The sequence below is a fragment of the Seriola aureovittata genome, chromosome 16, assembly GCF_021018895.1.
Source record: "Seriola aureovittata isolate HTS-2021-v1 ecotype China chromosome 16, ASM2101889v1, whole genome shotgun sequence".
NCBI lineage: Eukaryota > Metazoa > Chordata > Actinopteri > Carangiformes > Carangidae > Seriola > Seriola aureovittata.
Genome location: NC_079379.1, coordinates 3,345,008 through 3,359,173, shown reverse-complemented (window position 1 = coordinate 3,359,173; position 14,166 = coordinate 3,345,008). Strand labels below are relative to the sequence as shown.

The 14,166-nt window shown below is 42.6% G+C and overlaps 1 protein-coding gene across 9 annotated transcripts in view; it reads left to right on the top strand.

Annotated features, from left to right (window-relative positions):
* macf1a (microtubule actin crosslinking factor 1a) overlaps positions 1 to 14,166 on the top strand; it is a 233,585-nt gene that overhangs the window by 89,529 nt on the left and 129,890 nt on the right. For 7 of the 9 annotated variants that reach the window (XM_056400190.1, XM_056400193.1, XM_056400191.1 and 4 more), the window contains one exon: positions 10,496 to 10,557. In XM_056400190.1, coding sequence (XP_056256165.1) covers positions 10,496 to 10,557 — 62 coding nt within the window. Of the gene's footprint in view, positions 1 to 2,745; positions 3,049 to 7,887; positions 8,166 to 10,495; positions 10,558 to 14,166 lie in introns of those variants that run through there. The other 2 variants (XM_056400185.1, XM_056400187.1) reach the window with 2 other exon arrangements.

Sequence of the window (14,166 nt, the reverse complement as noted above, 5' to 3'; positions counted from 1 at the left end):
CAGTGAAAGCAGAGACAGTAGTGAGAGTGTACACATCAGTCACAAAAGGCTGTGTGTTTTTGTCTGTGTGTCCTTTTCGTTCTTTTTGTGTGTGTGTGTGTGTGTGTGTGTGTTTGAGGGAGGTAGTGTGAGATTTCTCTCTCTGATATCTGAATGAAAAGAGTCATTCACTAACCAACACAAACAGCCGATACAGACAACAGGCCTTACAATAACACTGTAGTTTCACTCCATCTCCCTCGATGCTTCCCACACTCTTCCATCTTCTTTCTTATCCCTCCATCTTTCTTCTTCTCGTTCATCCCTCCTGTGTTCTGTAGTCTGACATCATCCCCAGGCTTTGTTACAACCCGCGTGTGTGTGGCTGAAGTTTCCAGACGCAGCATTTTCTGCAGGAGTGGGAGGGGGGCATGAGATCGGACCCCTGACCTCTTGACCCTGAAAGCTAACATATACTCATACACAGCAGAAGTCTTTCATCTGGCCACAGTGACAGGAAGAAATATACTGAGCAAACATCTTTTTTTTTTTTCTTCTTTTTTTTTTTTACTTGAATTATTTGTGTTTTTGAATTTATGTAAATCTCTTTTATATTCAGAGAAGCTCAGTGCAGGTGGACTGAAGTGTGGGTGCAGTTGGGAGTATTTGATCATGTGAACTCTAATTAGGATTTTTTTGCACGTTCACCGGTGATGAAACATTTGATAATGATGTGAAGCACACTCAGTAACTTCAGTCAAAAAAGAAATGCACATTAAAACAGAAATGAACTCATTGAAAACACAATAGCTGAAAGAAGAGATTCTGCTGCTTCTGTTTGTGGAAGGTGATAAAACTAAATAAATAAAGTAATGATATCACGTCTGTAAGAAGTATACCACAACATGAAGATCCCTGCTGCGTAGAGGCGGTGGGTTGAGTGATATGTTCAGCAGCCAAACACACACATGTTGGTCTCTTCTGCCCCACAGTGGCGGCAACACACTCTTTACCACAAGTGACATGTGGTTGATACATTTCCTGCGAAGGCTCTTCTCACTTTTTGTTCCCTCTTTTCTCTCAATCACTGTTTCCATTCAGATTTTACACACATTGCTCAAAGAAAATGTTTTAGTTTACTTGTTTGTTTGTTTTGTGATTTTAAGTATTTTAGGACAGAAAGGACTCTGGGTAATGTAGTTCTGTTCTCTCCTCCACAAAGACTCACAAATATTAATGAAACTTTATTTTATTTAGAAAAAGTACAAGCCTCTTGATCAGACACATAGGGATCATTTTGGGACAGAGGGGACTCTGGGTAATGTAGTTCTGTTGCAATAGGAAATCACCAGCTGAGCCTCAGTATGCCTCAGCGTTGGAAAGCATCGCAACAGCTGGCATCAGGATCACATCTCCATTACCTCACGTTATCTGGTAATTGTGGCGATCAGGAAATGACTAATAGGAAAGAAAGTCATTACGGCCGCCTCCAAATATCCACAGGGACGGTCTCAGTAATCACGGAAATGCTACATGATTACTGTCTTATCAGATTATTTTTGTTCTCCAGTGATAAACATCCATCTCCAGTAAAATGACAACTTAGTTTTAAAGCTATGTAAAAGCACGCATTGTATAATTACCATGACAACGACTGAAGCTAGGAGCTGAGATGAAATGTCGTCAGATTGATGATTGTGTGTATTGTTTTGTCTGGAGGTTGCTAGGACTAAAATGTCAGTGGCTTTCTTTTCAGAGCTGAGCTGATAACTTGATCACAAACACATGTGCACACACACACACACGCGGACACACACACAATTCTCTGTGGGGTGAGAGTAATTCAAAGACCCCCTGCCCTCCAGTCTGCAGCCTGAATCATGCTGAATCATTCTATAATGTCTCTTGCCTCTAACATACACACACACGCACACACACACACACACACACACACACACACACACACACACACACACACACTATCATCACCTTGGTTTAATGGCTGCCTCTGTCTGAAGCGTTTGAACACACCGTCACAGTCAGCAGACATCATTCAAAGATAGCTGTGAATAAATATCACAGCCAGGATGCATTGCTCACTCATAGCAACGGGTAAACACACACACACACACACACACACACACACACACACACACACACACACTGCTGCCAACATGTGCACACACTGACAGGACATCTAGATGCAACATGTATGCATTCAAATACATAAAAAACTTGGTGCAAAATGCTCGTATATAAATATATACAAATACAAATATACAAAATGCTAAAATAGAAATGCACACACACACACACACACACACAGGAAGATGAGCATGTGGGTATCTCCCATGTGGTTTCCTTCAGACAGTGTGAGGCAACTACATACACACACACATACACATTTCCGTCTGATTAGTCCTATTTCTTGTATTTACTGGTTTTCTAACGGTGCACTGAGCAACGGGCTTCACTCTGGTCGCTTGTTTCAGGGGAAAGGAATTCACTGTGAGAGTGTCAGAGAGCGAGCGAGATTGAAAGAGTGTGTGTGAGAGAGAGAGAGAGGCATGGGGGGAAAGAGGGAGGGCATCTGAATGGAGAGAAGGACTCAGAAGTTTTGAGCTGCAGTAGTTATGCGTTGAAAGAAGAGAGATGCTGTAAAAAGGACAGGAAGAATTTTTTTTGTCTTGTGTCAAAAGTGAAGAAGTGAAAGGAGAAGGTTCCTCATGATTCACTGACATTTAGAACGTACTGGAAAATCTCTCCCTTATGGATGCCACTGGTTTTGGGAGTTTACCTGGAAGCCTGGAGTCAGTGGAGCTGCAGTAACTTTCTTTTCTTTTTTTTTACTTGTGGACTTTCTTGACCTTTAGAGTTAATTTTACAGACGTGTTGTGGGAATCAGAGAAACGTTTTTCTGGTGATTTGTGGATCATTTGGACGAGATGGATTGTCTCACAGACCCTGCTGTCATTACGCCCATCCTGGTGGTGACTTTTCACTTCTTGACAGCAGCTGGATTTTGGTTTTACCGCCGTCGCCGTCGCCGTGCACTGAGTTTTGAAGAAGGTAAACTGTAACCTCAGATGTTTGTGTCCATCTGCTGCTGAGAGGGACGGAAAAGCTCAACACATTTCACCTCTGTTTCCTTTCTCTGTCTCTACTTCTGCTATAATGTATCTCGGATGGAGAGGAGGGGGAGATTTAACATTAGCTCCATGCGGTTCCTGTTTAGACTCCACCCCTTCTGCCATGTCATTAATGTAATAGATCCTTTACTTGTCGGTTAGCATGTCAGCTTCTTCTTTTAATGGAGTGTGTTTAGCATTTAGCTTGCTGCTTTGCTATGCTTGTGCAGTAGCATGAAGCTAAAGCTTCTCCAGCTTGCTGCAGCATCTATTTTAGTTAAAGTGGAATGTAAAGCGGCGTGTGCTGCTGTAAAGAGCACGTAGGTTTCTCCTGTTTCATCTCCTCTTACACTGAGACACTGTCTTTGTGCTTTTTGTGCTTCAGGACCTGATTACTGTATCTCATCTGCTCTATGAGTCAGTGCAGCTGAATCTTCCATATTTGGCTCGATGTAGAAAAAGGCTCTTATATTTCATGGACTTTTGAATCATGTCACATCCATGTAATTCAACCTGCAGACTGCAGTCTGTGTGTGTCTGTGGCTGCGTACATATCCATCTATGTCTTATTTTTATGACTACATGCTGTACACTAAACAACGAGCTACTGTGCTGCCAGTAAGCTGCTCAGTCCGGTCGTGTGTCTAATTCTTCATAGCTAATGGTAAACAGTGATGTAACGCTACCTTTTTGCAGAATTAAACAAATTCCAGTTGGTTTAGTGCTAATACTTATTTAGAGCGTGATGCAACTGCCTGTGTGCTGTATTTATTATTGAAACTACATTGACAGGATGTTTATACTGATCTTTGTAGCTCTGCTCAGTAGCTCAGTAGTATCTACAGTGCTAGAGAGCGGTAGTTAAAGTTCAACTCCAGCTATCACTGGAAAAACTGATCCAAATCCAAGGTTAGTCATGATAGGGGGTGTCTGATTTTATCTGAATGTAACGATCAGGGGAGAAAGATCTGACGTGACACAACAGTACAGATCAATAATGTCGTGCAGTGAGATCAGTAGTTTCCTGTCACTCTCTCACTGTCCCAAAAAACCAAAAAACTGCCCCCCCCTGATACACAATGAGCCGGACTGTGCATGTTGTCCACCTGTATGGTCAGCTGAAGGTGCTGTGTCACCTGTGGTTCAGGATGCTGGGTGTGTGTGTATGTGTGTATCCGTGTCTCTAAATATATTAAAGCTCTATTGTTTCCATACTGAGTAGATAAAATGTGACTTTATCCACTGCAGTCGGTAAAAACAGTGAATGTTAAAATGGGTGTGTCTCAAAATGAGTGTATGGTTTAAGGGATGTGTCCATGTGACTGATTCAGAGAACAGATTTTACTCAAGCGTCAAACTTGACTTTCATGTTTACTTGTTTTATCTTGTCTCTAGGTTCTAGATCAGCAACTGACGTGTAACACAGCTGCAGTGTGTGTGTGTGTGTGTGTGTGTGTGTGTGTGTGTGTGTGTGTGTGTGTGTGTGTGTGTGTGTGTGGCCATGTTGCGTGACACTGTGGTCCTGACTTTATTTATTCTCGTCACAGGAAACACGGTGGTAGACCGAGCCTGTGTGTGAGTGTGTGTGTGTGTGTGAGAGAAGCAGTCACTGTGTCTTCATGATGTGGTTAAAATGTACAGAACATGTAAATCATGGTGGTTTACACTGTCTTTTGAAATTACCAAGCTTTATACTTTAGATTTGTCCAGTAAGTGATGCAATATGAATAGTTCAAGCTTTGAAGATTCAGCACATTATATTGATGAGGACTTATAAAAGTAGAGCATCTGTAAGATGTTTTTCTGGATTATTGCAACAAGAACAAAATCACTAAGTAAGGAGAGTGTGATCTGTAGGTCAAGGCGTCTCTGTAGCATCACAACACTAATGGTGCTGACAATGTACAACAATGTGACACATTTTACGTTTATCAAAAAAGTTGCAGCTCCTGCGATCGGCCATATTGTGATTTAGATTATATTTTGATTAATTGTGAAGCCCTAAAACAAACATAGTGAAATGAAAAAAAGAAGGAAGAAAAGAAAAGAAAGCAAAGGCCTGTTTGATGTCATGACCACCACACGGATAACGTCTTTATTTAGATGTGGGTCAGTAATAAAACCTCACTCACCCTGAATCACCTTCACTTATTAACGTGGACTGTGGATTTGCTGTCATCATTCAGACAGAGTTGACCTGTTTTTGTTGTGTGTGTTTTGTGTGTGTGTGATCTCAGGTCAGTTTTACATGCTGTGTTTTGTGCTGATGAGCAACAGATCTTGTATCAATAGTGATACAGTAGCTTTCTCCATTGAAGCCATCTTGTGTGTCGTTGTGTCCACAGGTGGGCAGATTGAATCTGGTCTTAATCTGATGACGGGCTTGTAGCCAACCAGACAGCTGGTTACTGTGTGATTGGGGCATATTAGCTTCCAAGCAGGAAGAGAGAAAGTCTGGATATTGAAGATTTAATACTGGAAATTTTGGAATGGTTTAAAAGTCCCTCAAAAACATGTCTCCTGATTATCAGATCTGGAGTGAACTGGTCCTGGTTTACAAACATTTAACATGCAGTGTTCGTAGCTGTGAGAGAAAAAGGGGATAAGAAGAGGAAGGAAAAGAAGAATGAAATGAAAAAAAGAGAAACGGAGGCTGGTGCCAGCCTTCGCATGTCACCAGAGTGGGGGATAAATGAGCCTGTCTGGCTGAAAGAGAGACTCAAAAGGAAAGTGAAAGAGGGGCAGAAGATGGCATGATGGACTATAGCAGAGTAAAAAGAGGAAAAAGAAGACACGTGGAAACATCCCTCACACTTTTATCTTTAATTGAATCAGAAGAGGAGAAAGCCAGAACACCGGAAGATGGGGCAGAAGAGAGGGAGATTAGAGGTGATAACGGAGGAGAAGGAGGGAGCGAGGGATAAGCGCGCTGCGTGGTATTAGAGGCGTAAGCTCCGTCTGGTATTTTTAGTGTTGACGTTCCCTTAGAGATGGAAAGAGAGGAGAGATTCACTGTGGAAGCACGGAGGAGAGGAAGAGTCTGAAGGCAAGAAAGAAGAAGAGGACCCAGAAGAAGGAGGGATGGAAATAAACGTGTGACGCTGTCTGTGGTGGAAACAGGAGGAGGAGGAGGAGGAAGAGGAGGAGGAGTGTGTTACTCTGAGCTTGTTGTGGCTGTAAGAGTGTGTGAGTCACTGTCTCGCCTGGTCAGGTGTGTGTGTGTGTACCTGTACTGTCACTACACACACTATACCTGCTGTAACAGTCGGGAGCTGCTGTCATATCAACTCCAGTCCGGGTCACATGACCTCCTCAGGACTGTGGTTTGACTCAGTGGCCACAGCTGAGCTGTTAGCCGGTGCAGACTCGTTGCTTCCATGCTGCTGATTCTTGACTCTGCTTTTTTTTTTTTTCTAAACATGACAGAGCAGAAATAATTCAGAGCTGCTTTGGTGCTGTCTGGGCTGGCAGAGCTATTTTGAGAGACAGCAATGAACAAAACATGAGTTCAGGCTATCATCTGTGGAGGGAAGCAGTTCTGGACGGTGAATTTTCTCGCCATGATTGGAGGATATTTTCAGCCTGAGACAGTGAGAGTGAAAGGCTGCTACAGGCCTCTCATCCACCGCTGACTGCTTATTGTGTTTGCCTGAAAAGCACAAGTCTGGACCAAAGCCAGAAACATGAGCAAGGCTGTTTTTCATCATGAACGTCCTCGTCATCACACACAAGACACACATGCACTAATGAGATGAATGATTCTGCTGGGCTGTTTTTCCTTTCACTATTAAATAAAAAAAATGTCACAAGTCCTCCAGCCCTGTCTTGATGAGACTGAAGTCCATTCCAGCTGGAGTTGTGTCTCTCCCTCTGTTTTCTGCAGAAAGCTGCAGAGCCAACGTTGCTACGAGCAGAAAAGACTCAGGGCTGTTGATTTTTTTGCTGGGGAGTTTGTGTGTTTGCCTCATAAGGAAAGAACATGTGAGAAAAGCAGCAAGAGTAAAGGCAGGGAAACAGAGATGTCATGGAGCAGCTGCATCTGGCTTTTGTCAGCCTGAACGAGCAGAAGCGTGTGTGTATGTGTGTGTTTGCAGAACAAGCTTTACTTGTCATTTTTTTCAATGCTCGTGTTCTTTTGTGGCATCTACAGAAGACTCAAGTGGATTACATCATCAAAAATGGATATGGGTGGGATCTAAAAACATTTTTTGCAGAATTATTTTTAATAATCTCTCTGCAAGATATAAACTGCCACAGTATACTTCCTCCTGTTCTGCTCTGTGACAGAAAACGGAAAAACTGCTGTAAACTCTTGACTGAAATGTGGATTTTTGCATCAACTGTCCTTGCAGGCACTGAGCTAAAACAGAGGGAAAAGAAGGCCTTCTGGATCCTTCATGTCAGCAAGAAGAGTTGCTTACCTCCGCAGAGAGAGGGAGAAGCTTTGTAGAAAGAAAACAGAGAAAGGATAAACAGAGCAAGAACCCCTGCAGCTCTGCACAGCTGACTGCAGATCGTCTGCTGTGGTCTGGAAACAGAGAGCGAGCGAGCAAGAGAACAAGTGACAGAGAGAGAGAGTGCGCCACTGACTGGTGAGGAAGTACAAGTGAGGTGAGGGAGTAAACAAGGAGGGGAGGGAGGGACGACTGAAAGGGGGAGGAGCTGCCGCTGACTTTGACACGCACGTGTGAGAGCAACTGCTACTGGGAAAGAGTGTGAGGGACAGGCCGGGCGAGAGAGGCCGACATGGCAGAGATCGAGGGGAGAGGGAATGGGTGACCCACTGAGAGATTAAACCAAGGAAAAGAGAGAGAGATTCACCTGCTGGTGTTCTCCTGGTGACTCACACTCACCCTGCAGCTTCCACTTCTGGATACGTGGAGGCAGCTCGTTGCTGGAGACGTCTTATACTATAATTATCTGACTTCAGCCTGGGACTGTGCGCTGTTAGCATCACATGAAGGCCTGACTACAGGAGGAGGACTCACATTATGTGGCCTGACTACAGGAATGAGTGTCATCTTAATGCTCACCTGTACTCGCTCATGTGCTGTGCAGGTCAGTGTGTGTGTCCGAACATGTGTGTGTAAATGCCCAAAGAGTAGCTGTGCAGTGTTTGCAGTTGTTGTTTACATGTGTGCAGAGCGGCTCCTGTCAGCACGTGTTCCTCCTCTGTGTTTGAACAGTTCCTATTCGTGCACACACTGGTGACAACTCTCATGCTAAATGTGGTCTCTATTAATCATTGTTAGTGTCAGGGCAAAGAGCAGAACATCAGTGTGTGTGTGTGCTGTTGTTGTGTTGTGTTTGGACAGCATGGAGAGGGGTGTGTACATCTCAACAATGCCCTCCTCTGTAGCCGAACGTCTTTCTGTGGCTGTCACTCACACATCTCTTCTCTCCTCACGTCTCCAGTTTTGGTTGTGTGAATATGATAACACTTACGATCACACATGATGGATTTATAACCCTAATTACCACGCCTAGATGAACCTGATGAGTCTCCACAGTGTGTGTGTAAAACTCTGAGTATTTCCTCTGGGCCGACTAGCTCAGCTCCCCCGGCAGGTTTGGGAAGCAAAGGCGTGTTGCAGTGGTGAAACTATTTTGCAAGAGCATGTTGAAATGTGTTCTCTGCTTGGGGGCTAGCCCTTTATGTAAACTCATCAATGTGTCACCATGTATGTGTCCATATGTTTGTGTGTGTGTGTTGAAATCAACCTTGAGATTTACCCACTTGACATATTTGACCGACTAAATCCTAAATCGAATTTCCTCCCTGGAAATCCTTTCTACTTTTGGAGCTCAAGAGTTGAAGGTGTCGGAGCTGTTTAGTGGAAATCTGTGTGTGTGTGTGTGTGTGTGTGTGTGTGTGTGTGTGTGTGTGTGTGTGTGTGTGTGTGTGTGTGTGTGTGTGTGTGTGTGTGTGTGTGTGTAGGTGTGTGTGTGTGTGTGTGTGTGTGTGTGTGTGTGTGTGTGTAGGTGTGTGTGTGTATAGGTGTAGGTGTGTGAGAGAGAAAGATAACAAGATCTTTGAAGGAGGAAGTGATACCGTCTCTCCACATGGCTGCTCTCCCTCATAGCTTCACCATGGCAGCTGATAAACAACAGGCAGGAAGCGACGTACCTGATGCAAGTTTCCTGATTGGCCAAAGCTGAATCTGGAGGGAAAATCCCATTCTGTCAGTTTGCTAGTTCTGATATGAAAAACAATCTTTTCTCGGTTTTATTTCACACACTCGTTCATGTGCCAATATGTTTTAAACTATATAAGGGAACATTCACAAATAAGAAAGACATTTAAAAAGACATAATGTTAAAAACATTTTGGAAAGCTTAAATGAAATCAGTGACTTTAAGTAAGATGGCATCAGAGGATGTTTCAGTATCTGTGAAGCAGGAAGTCAGATATTTAACAGAATGGCAGGAAGGGAAGAAGAGAAAGGTCTGTGTTTTCTCCCAGACAGACTGATATGAGCAGAGAAAAGCCAGAGAGGAAGAGAGGCTCCGTTACTATGGAGGAGGAGAAGGAGGTGTTGGTTGTGGTTGTGGTGGTGGTGGTGGTGGTGGGGGGGGGGGGCATAACACAGTTGTGGCTCAGCATCAGGCTCTATTCCTGGCCTGGCTGCCTCACTCCTCTGGCCTGTGGAGGACGCCGGCTGGAGCTGCCTGGCTGCAGGTCACACTTGAGTTACACAGTGTAGAAACACAGACGCTGGTAGAAAGGTCAGACCTTCACACAGACAAACAGAGTGGACTAAAAAAGGAGGGAGAAAATAATGAACATGCTGGCTGCCTCTCTGTCAAGCTAACAGACAATAAAACAACGTCTCTAGCTTCACTGGTTCAACCTCAGTGTACTCAGGATGATGTCATCCAAGTAACACACATTGTCAAGATAGCTGCCCCAGACTTAACAGGAGGTGAGGCTGTTATCGACAGGACCTTGGGTTGTTGCACATGAACTCTAAGAACCTCCCCAGTGTTTGTCTTTCCGTCGGATCATTGTTGCTGTATCTCTGCTCAATAAGATAAGAAACATGTAGTAACTGAGTGAGCTACAGAAGCTGTTGTGAGTGGTATCCAGTTACACTTGCTCAAGTATCTTTTAATGAGTCTATTAAAGTGTGTATTTTAATCCAATGCAAGCTGCTAATAAGCCTCTAACTTCACAAACTGATACAGATATATAAATCCATGCCTGTTAGTCTGAGTGAATACAGCATCATCAGTAACTCTCTCCTTTGAGGCTGTTTAGCCCACTGCTTTGATTGTCTCAAACTGTGTGTGTGTGTGTGTGTATAATCGCGCTGAGTACAGCATCCGTACTGGATGTGTATGATGTAATTAACCTCCCCGTGTTTCTCTCTGTATTTGTTTCTCTTCAGATGAGCGGGACAGGGTGCAGAAGAAAACCTTCACAAAATGGGTCAACAAGCATCTCATCAAGGTACGTGACACAGTCTGCAAATGCTCATCAGGGTTTTTAGGGTTATTTTACATTACATGCTGATGGTTTTGTCTGTCATCCTGTGTCTTCACTTCAATAATGTTACCTCACAAAAACACCAAACAAACAAAAAAACTTGGTTTTCAGTCAAGTTTCTTTTCACATAACCCTTTAAACCCTGCTTGTCCCAAAGAACCATATATATTGTAATATGTCATATATACAGTGTGTGTATATATATATATATATACATATATACATATATACGCAAAACTATGTTGTGTCCCATACATATAAGATTAATAACACTGAAAATCAGTGAACTGAGAAGAATAACCTTGTAAAGGAGCTGAACTGCGTGCGTGCGTGCGTGCGTGCGTGCGTGCGTGCGTGCGTGCGTGCGTGCGTGCGTGCGGTGAATCCAGTGGGAGCAGAATAACAGCATCTAGATGTCCTGCTAACCTGAATAGGATTCATGTTATTACCTGACTTGTTCCCAGTGCTGCAATATAATAAGAAAACCAAGTGAGCTAAGCAAGCTAAATCAACCTTATTAATCTTGCTCCTCTCTATCTGCCTATTAGCATCATTTTTACTATTAGCATTAGCTTTATGAAACAGTTACACAGGCGCCACTTTATGATGCAGAACGTATCTTCTCTTTTAAACCGGACTGTATTTATTTATACTAACGCTTCCTGCCAGTTCTCCCTCGACCTCTCTGAGCTGAGACAGTGTGGTTCCATCAGTCCTGGGTGTTCAGTGTTAATGTGGCTCTGTACTGTTGCATTGATAAATGAGCATCTGTCTGCATCGTTTGCTTTGTCACTGTTAGAAATAGCTCTGTGGTTAGAGCTCGTGAAGTCTCTCCTCTGTCCGGCTGCGCTCACACCTCCGTCATGTTGAGCAGTGGTGAATAAATTGAATGAATATTTAATAGCAGCTGTGAATTTAGATGTTTACAGGAATGTGGACATTAAATAATAGATTAGCAGACTGTCTTTATCTAAAACATAATAGTTGTTTGAATCCATCAATGCAGAAACATCTGAATAAATTCATCTGACTGAGCAGCTGCATAAAGACTTAATAGCTGTTTTAATACATCCAGCTAAGTAGGATCTACACTTCTTCCCTCCAGAGTAAAGGAAACAATGCATAATACTGACAGCCCTCAAACCATGTCAGGAAACACTGATTCATTATCTCTGAATATAAACAGCTAATAGTTAGAACATTGTCTCCTTTGTACATGGAGGTCACGGTCAGCTGTCTTTGCTGCCTGCTGTCACATCTGCACACGCATACACATGCTTATCTATCGCATCCATAAAGTACAGTATGTATACCATGTGTCACACCCACTCAGGCAGTGCAGACTCTGAAGAGAGGAGAATGCTGGGTATTTCTGTCACATGACCCGGGAATGAAATGTCTGTCTGACCCCATAACTCTGGAGCAACTGTCGTCACAGTGCCCAGCCTGTGGATGTAACTCTATATCAGCTGGCACTGGCAGACCAGCCGCTGGCTCTAAATGTAGGTCAGAGATGGAGAAGAGCAGCAGCAGCAGGAGGAGGAGAGATGGAGGATTTTTACCGCTGGAAATTACACGTTTATTTGTTCAGCAAAAATGTCAAAAATGCTTGTTTTTCCAGCCTTTGAAATATGAATATATCCTTTATTTTCTTTGTTTCCTGTGATAGTAAAATAAATATCTGTAGGTTTTGGTTTGTTGTTTAGAACAAACTGAAGCATTTTCATCATTTTCTCGCATTTTATAAACCAAACCAAATTAATTGATTTGTAAAAAATAATTTGCAGAATAATGATAATGACGATTATGAGAGAGAAAACACATGATTGAGAGTAATTTGGAAACATTTACAGAAAATTCATGCACAACATTGAAATATTTTTATTTTAGTGTGTGCATTTATTTTTGTTTGATATTAATTAAGGAGAAAATGACAAACATTTTTGTTCCAGCTTCTCAAATGTGATGAATGACTTTATTTAAAATTTAGAATTTATTTATAAACTGAATATCTTTGGGTGTGTATCAGTTTGTTGGACCCCAAAAAAAAAACAATTTGAAGACGTGGAATTGAGTTCTGGGAACCTGTGATGGACATTTTTTAATGTTTTCTGTAATTTTTTGCAAAAACTACTGGATTTGAAATGTTTCAAAATGGAAAACAGGATTAGAAACATCTTAAAGCTGATCCAAACAGAGAGAACAGGGAAAGACACAGAACCTGGGCAGTAGCTCCAGTTGCCATAACGTGATGCATGAACTGCTGCTGCTCTCTCTCCTTTTTATTCAACGAGTGCTGACCTTTACTGTTGCGGTGAAATAGGTGGATGAGAGGACGGGGGGGGGGGGGGGGGTATGGAGAAGGAGCATATGAAAGAGGACGTCTGTTGAAGTATGTGCTGCTGATGGATTAAAAACTCTTGCTAAAGAAGTTATATTTCAAAAATAGAACACAATGTCCCAACACTGCTTCAGTAGAAAGTAGGGTGAAATATCAGTGTGTCCTACATCATCTATTGACTCTCAGCCAGGAGTGTTGATTCTACTGACCTCCGCCCTGTCAGCTTGGATTTAGAGGCAAACTAAGAGGAAAATAAAAGAGCTGAAACTAAGAGGCAGAGAAGATGAAGAAAGAAAGGTGGAATAGAAAATAATCTCATGAGACAAAAGAGAAAGAACATAAAAAAGTAAAGAGACAGGAAAGAGGTAGACAAAGATTGACAGATGATGTCTGCCCTCAGCTTCCTTCTCTGTGACATCATCGCTCCTTGTTTCCTGTTTGCTCACTGTGTGTGTGTCATGTCTGGTATGTTTGTGACTGCTCGGGTGTGCAGGGTGTTAACAGGTATCTTTGTTTATAGTGCAAACAATGGCCAATGTAAGCACTGACCTCGTCGCTACCTGCTGGTATGCAGTGAAATACAGTATGTTGATCCGGCAGTTTGTTGACACAGTGAGCACAAATCCTGCAGCTGTAGATCAAGAAATCAGGAGGAGGCGAGATCAGTTAGCCACACTGTAGCTTAGTAAACTAACATGATGTTTCACCACATGCAATCTGTCTGTGTGTGTCTCTGTGACGTGCAGGCAAACAGATGCAGAAGCTACACAGAAACCAGGCTCGAGTGTTGCTGTCAACACTGACTTTCATAATTATACATCTTTTGGATCGCCGAGTACTGTTTGTAAAACAAGACGATGTTTCACTAACCTCTTAATTCACCTCATTAAGCACTGTGCTAATGTTTAAAATCATTTTAAGCCGGATCCCAGCAGCTTTAAAACATACACATGCTGCTACTCAAAATGATCTTTATTATTGGTTAATCTTTTGATTATTTCCTCAGTCAGTCCTTGGAAAATAATGAAAAATGCCTCAATTTCAATTTTTAAACTCCAAGTTGATGTGTTCAAATAGCATGTTTTGTCTGCACCAAGCAGCAACCTCTGAGACTGAAAAATGAAGCCAACACAGAATATCAAAAACCTGCAGTTCCTCTAATGACCACTAGAGTCTGGCTAAAACAGTGAGTTAACCCCCATAGACTCCCATGTTAAAATGTTGTTTATATA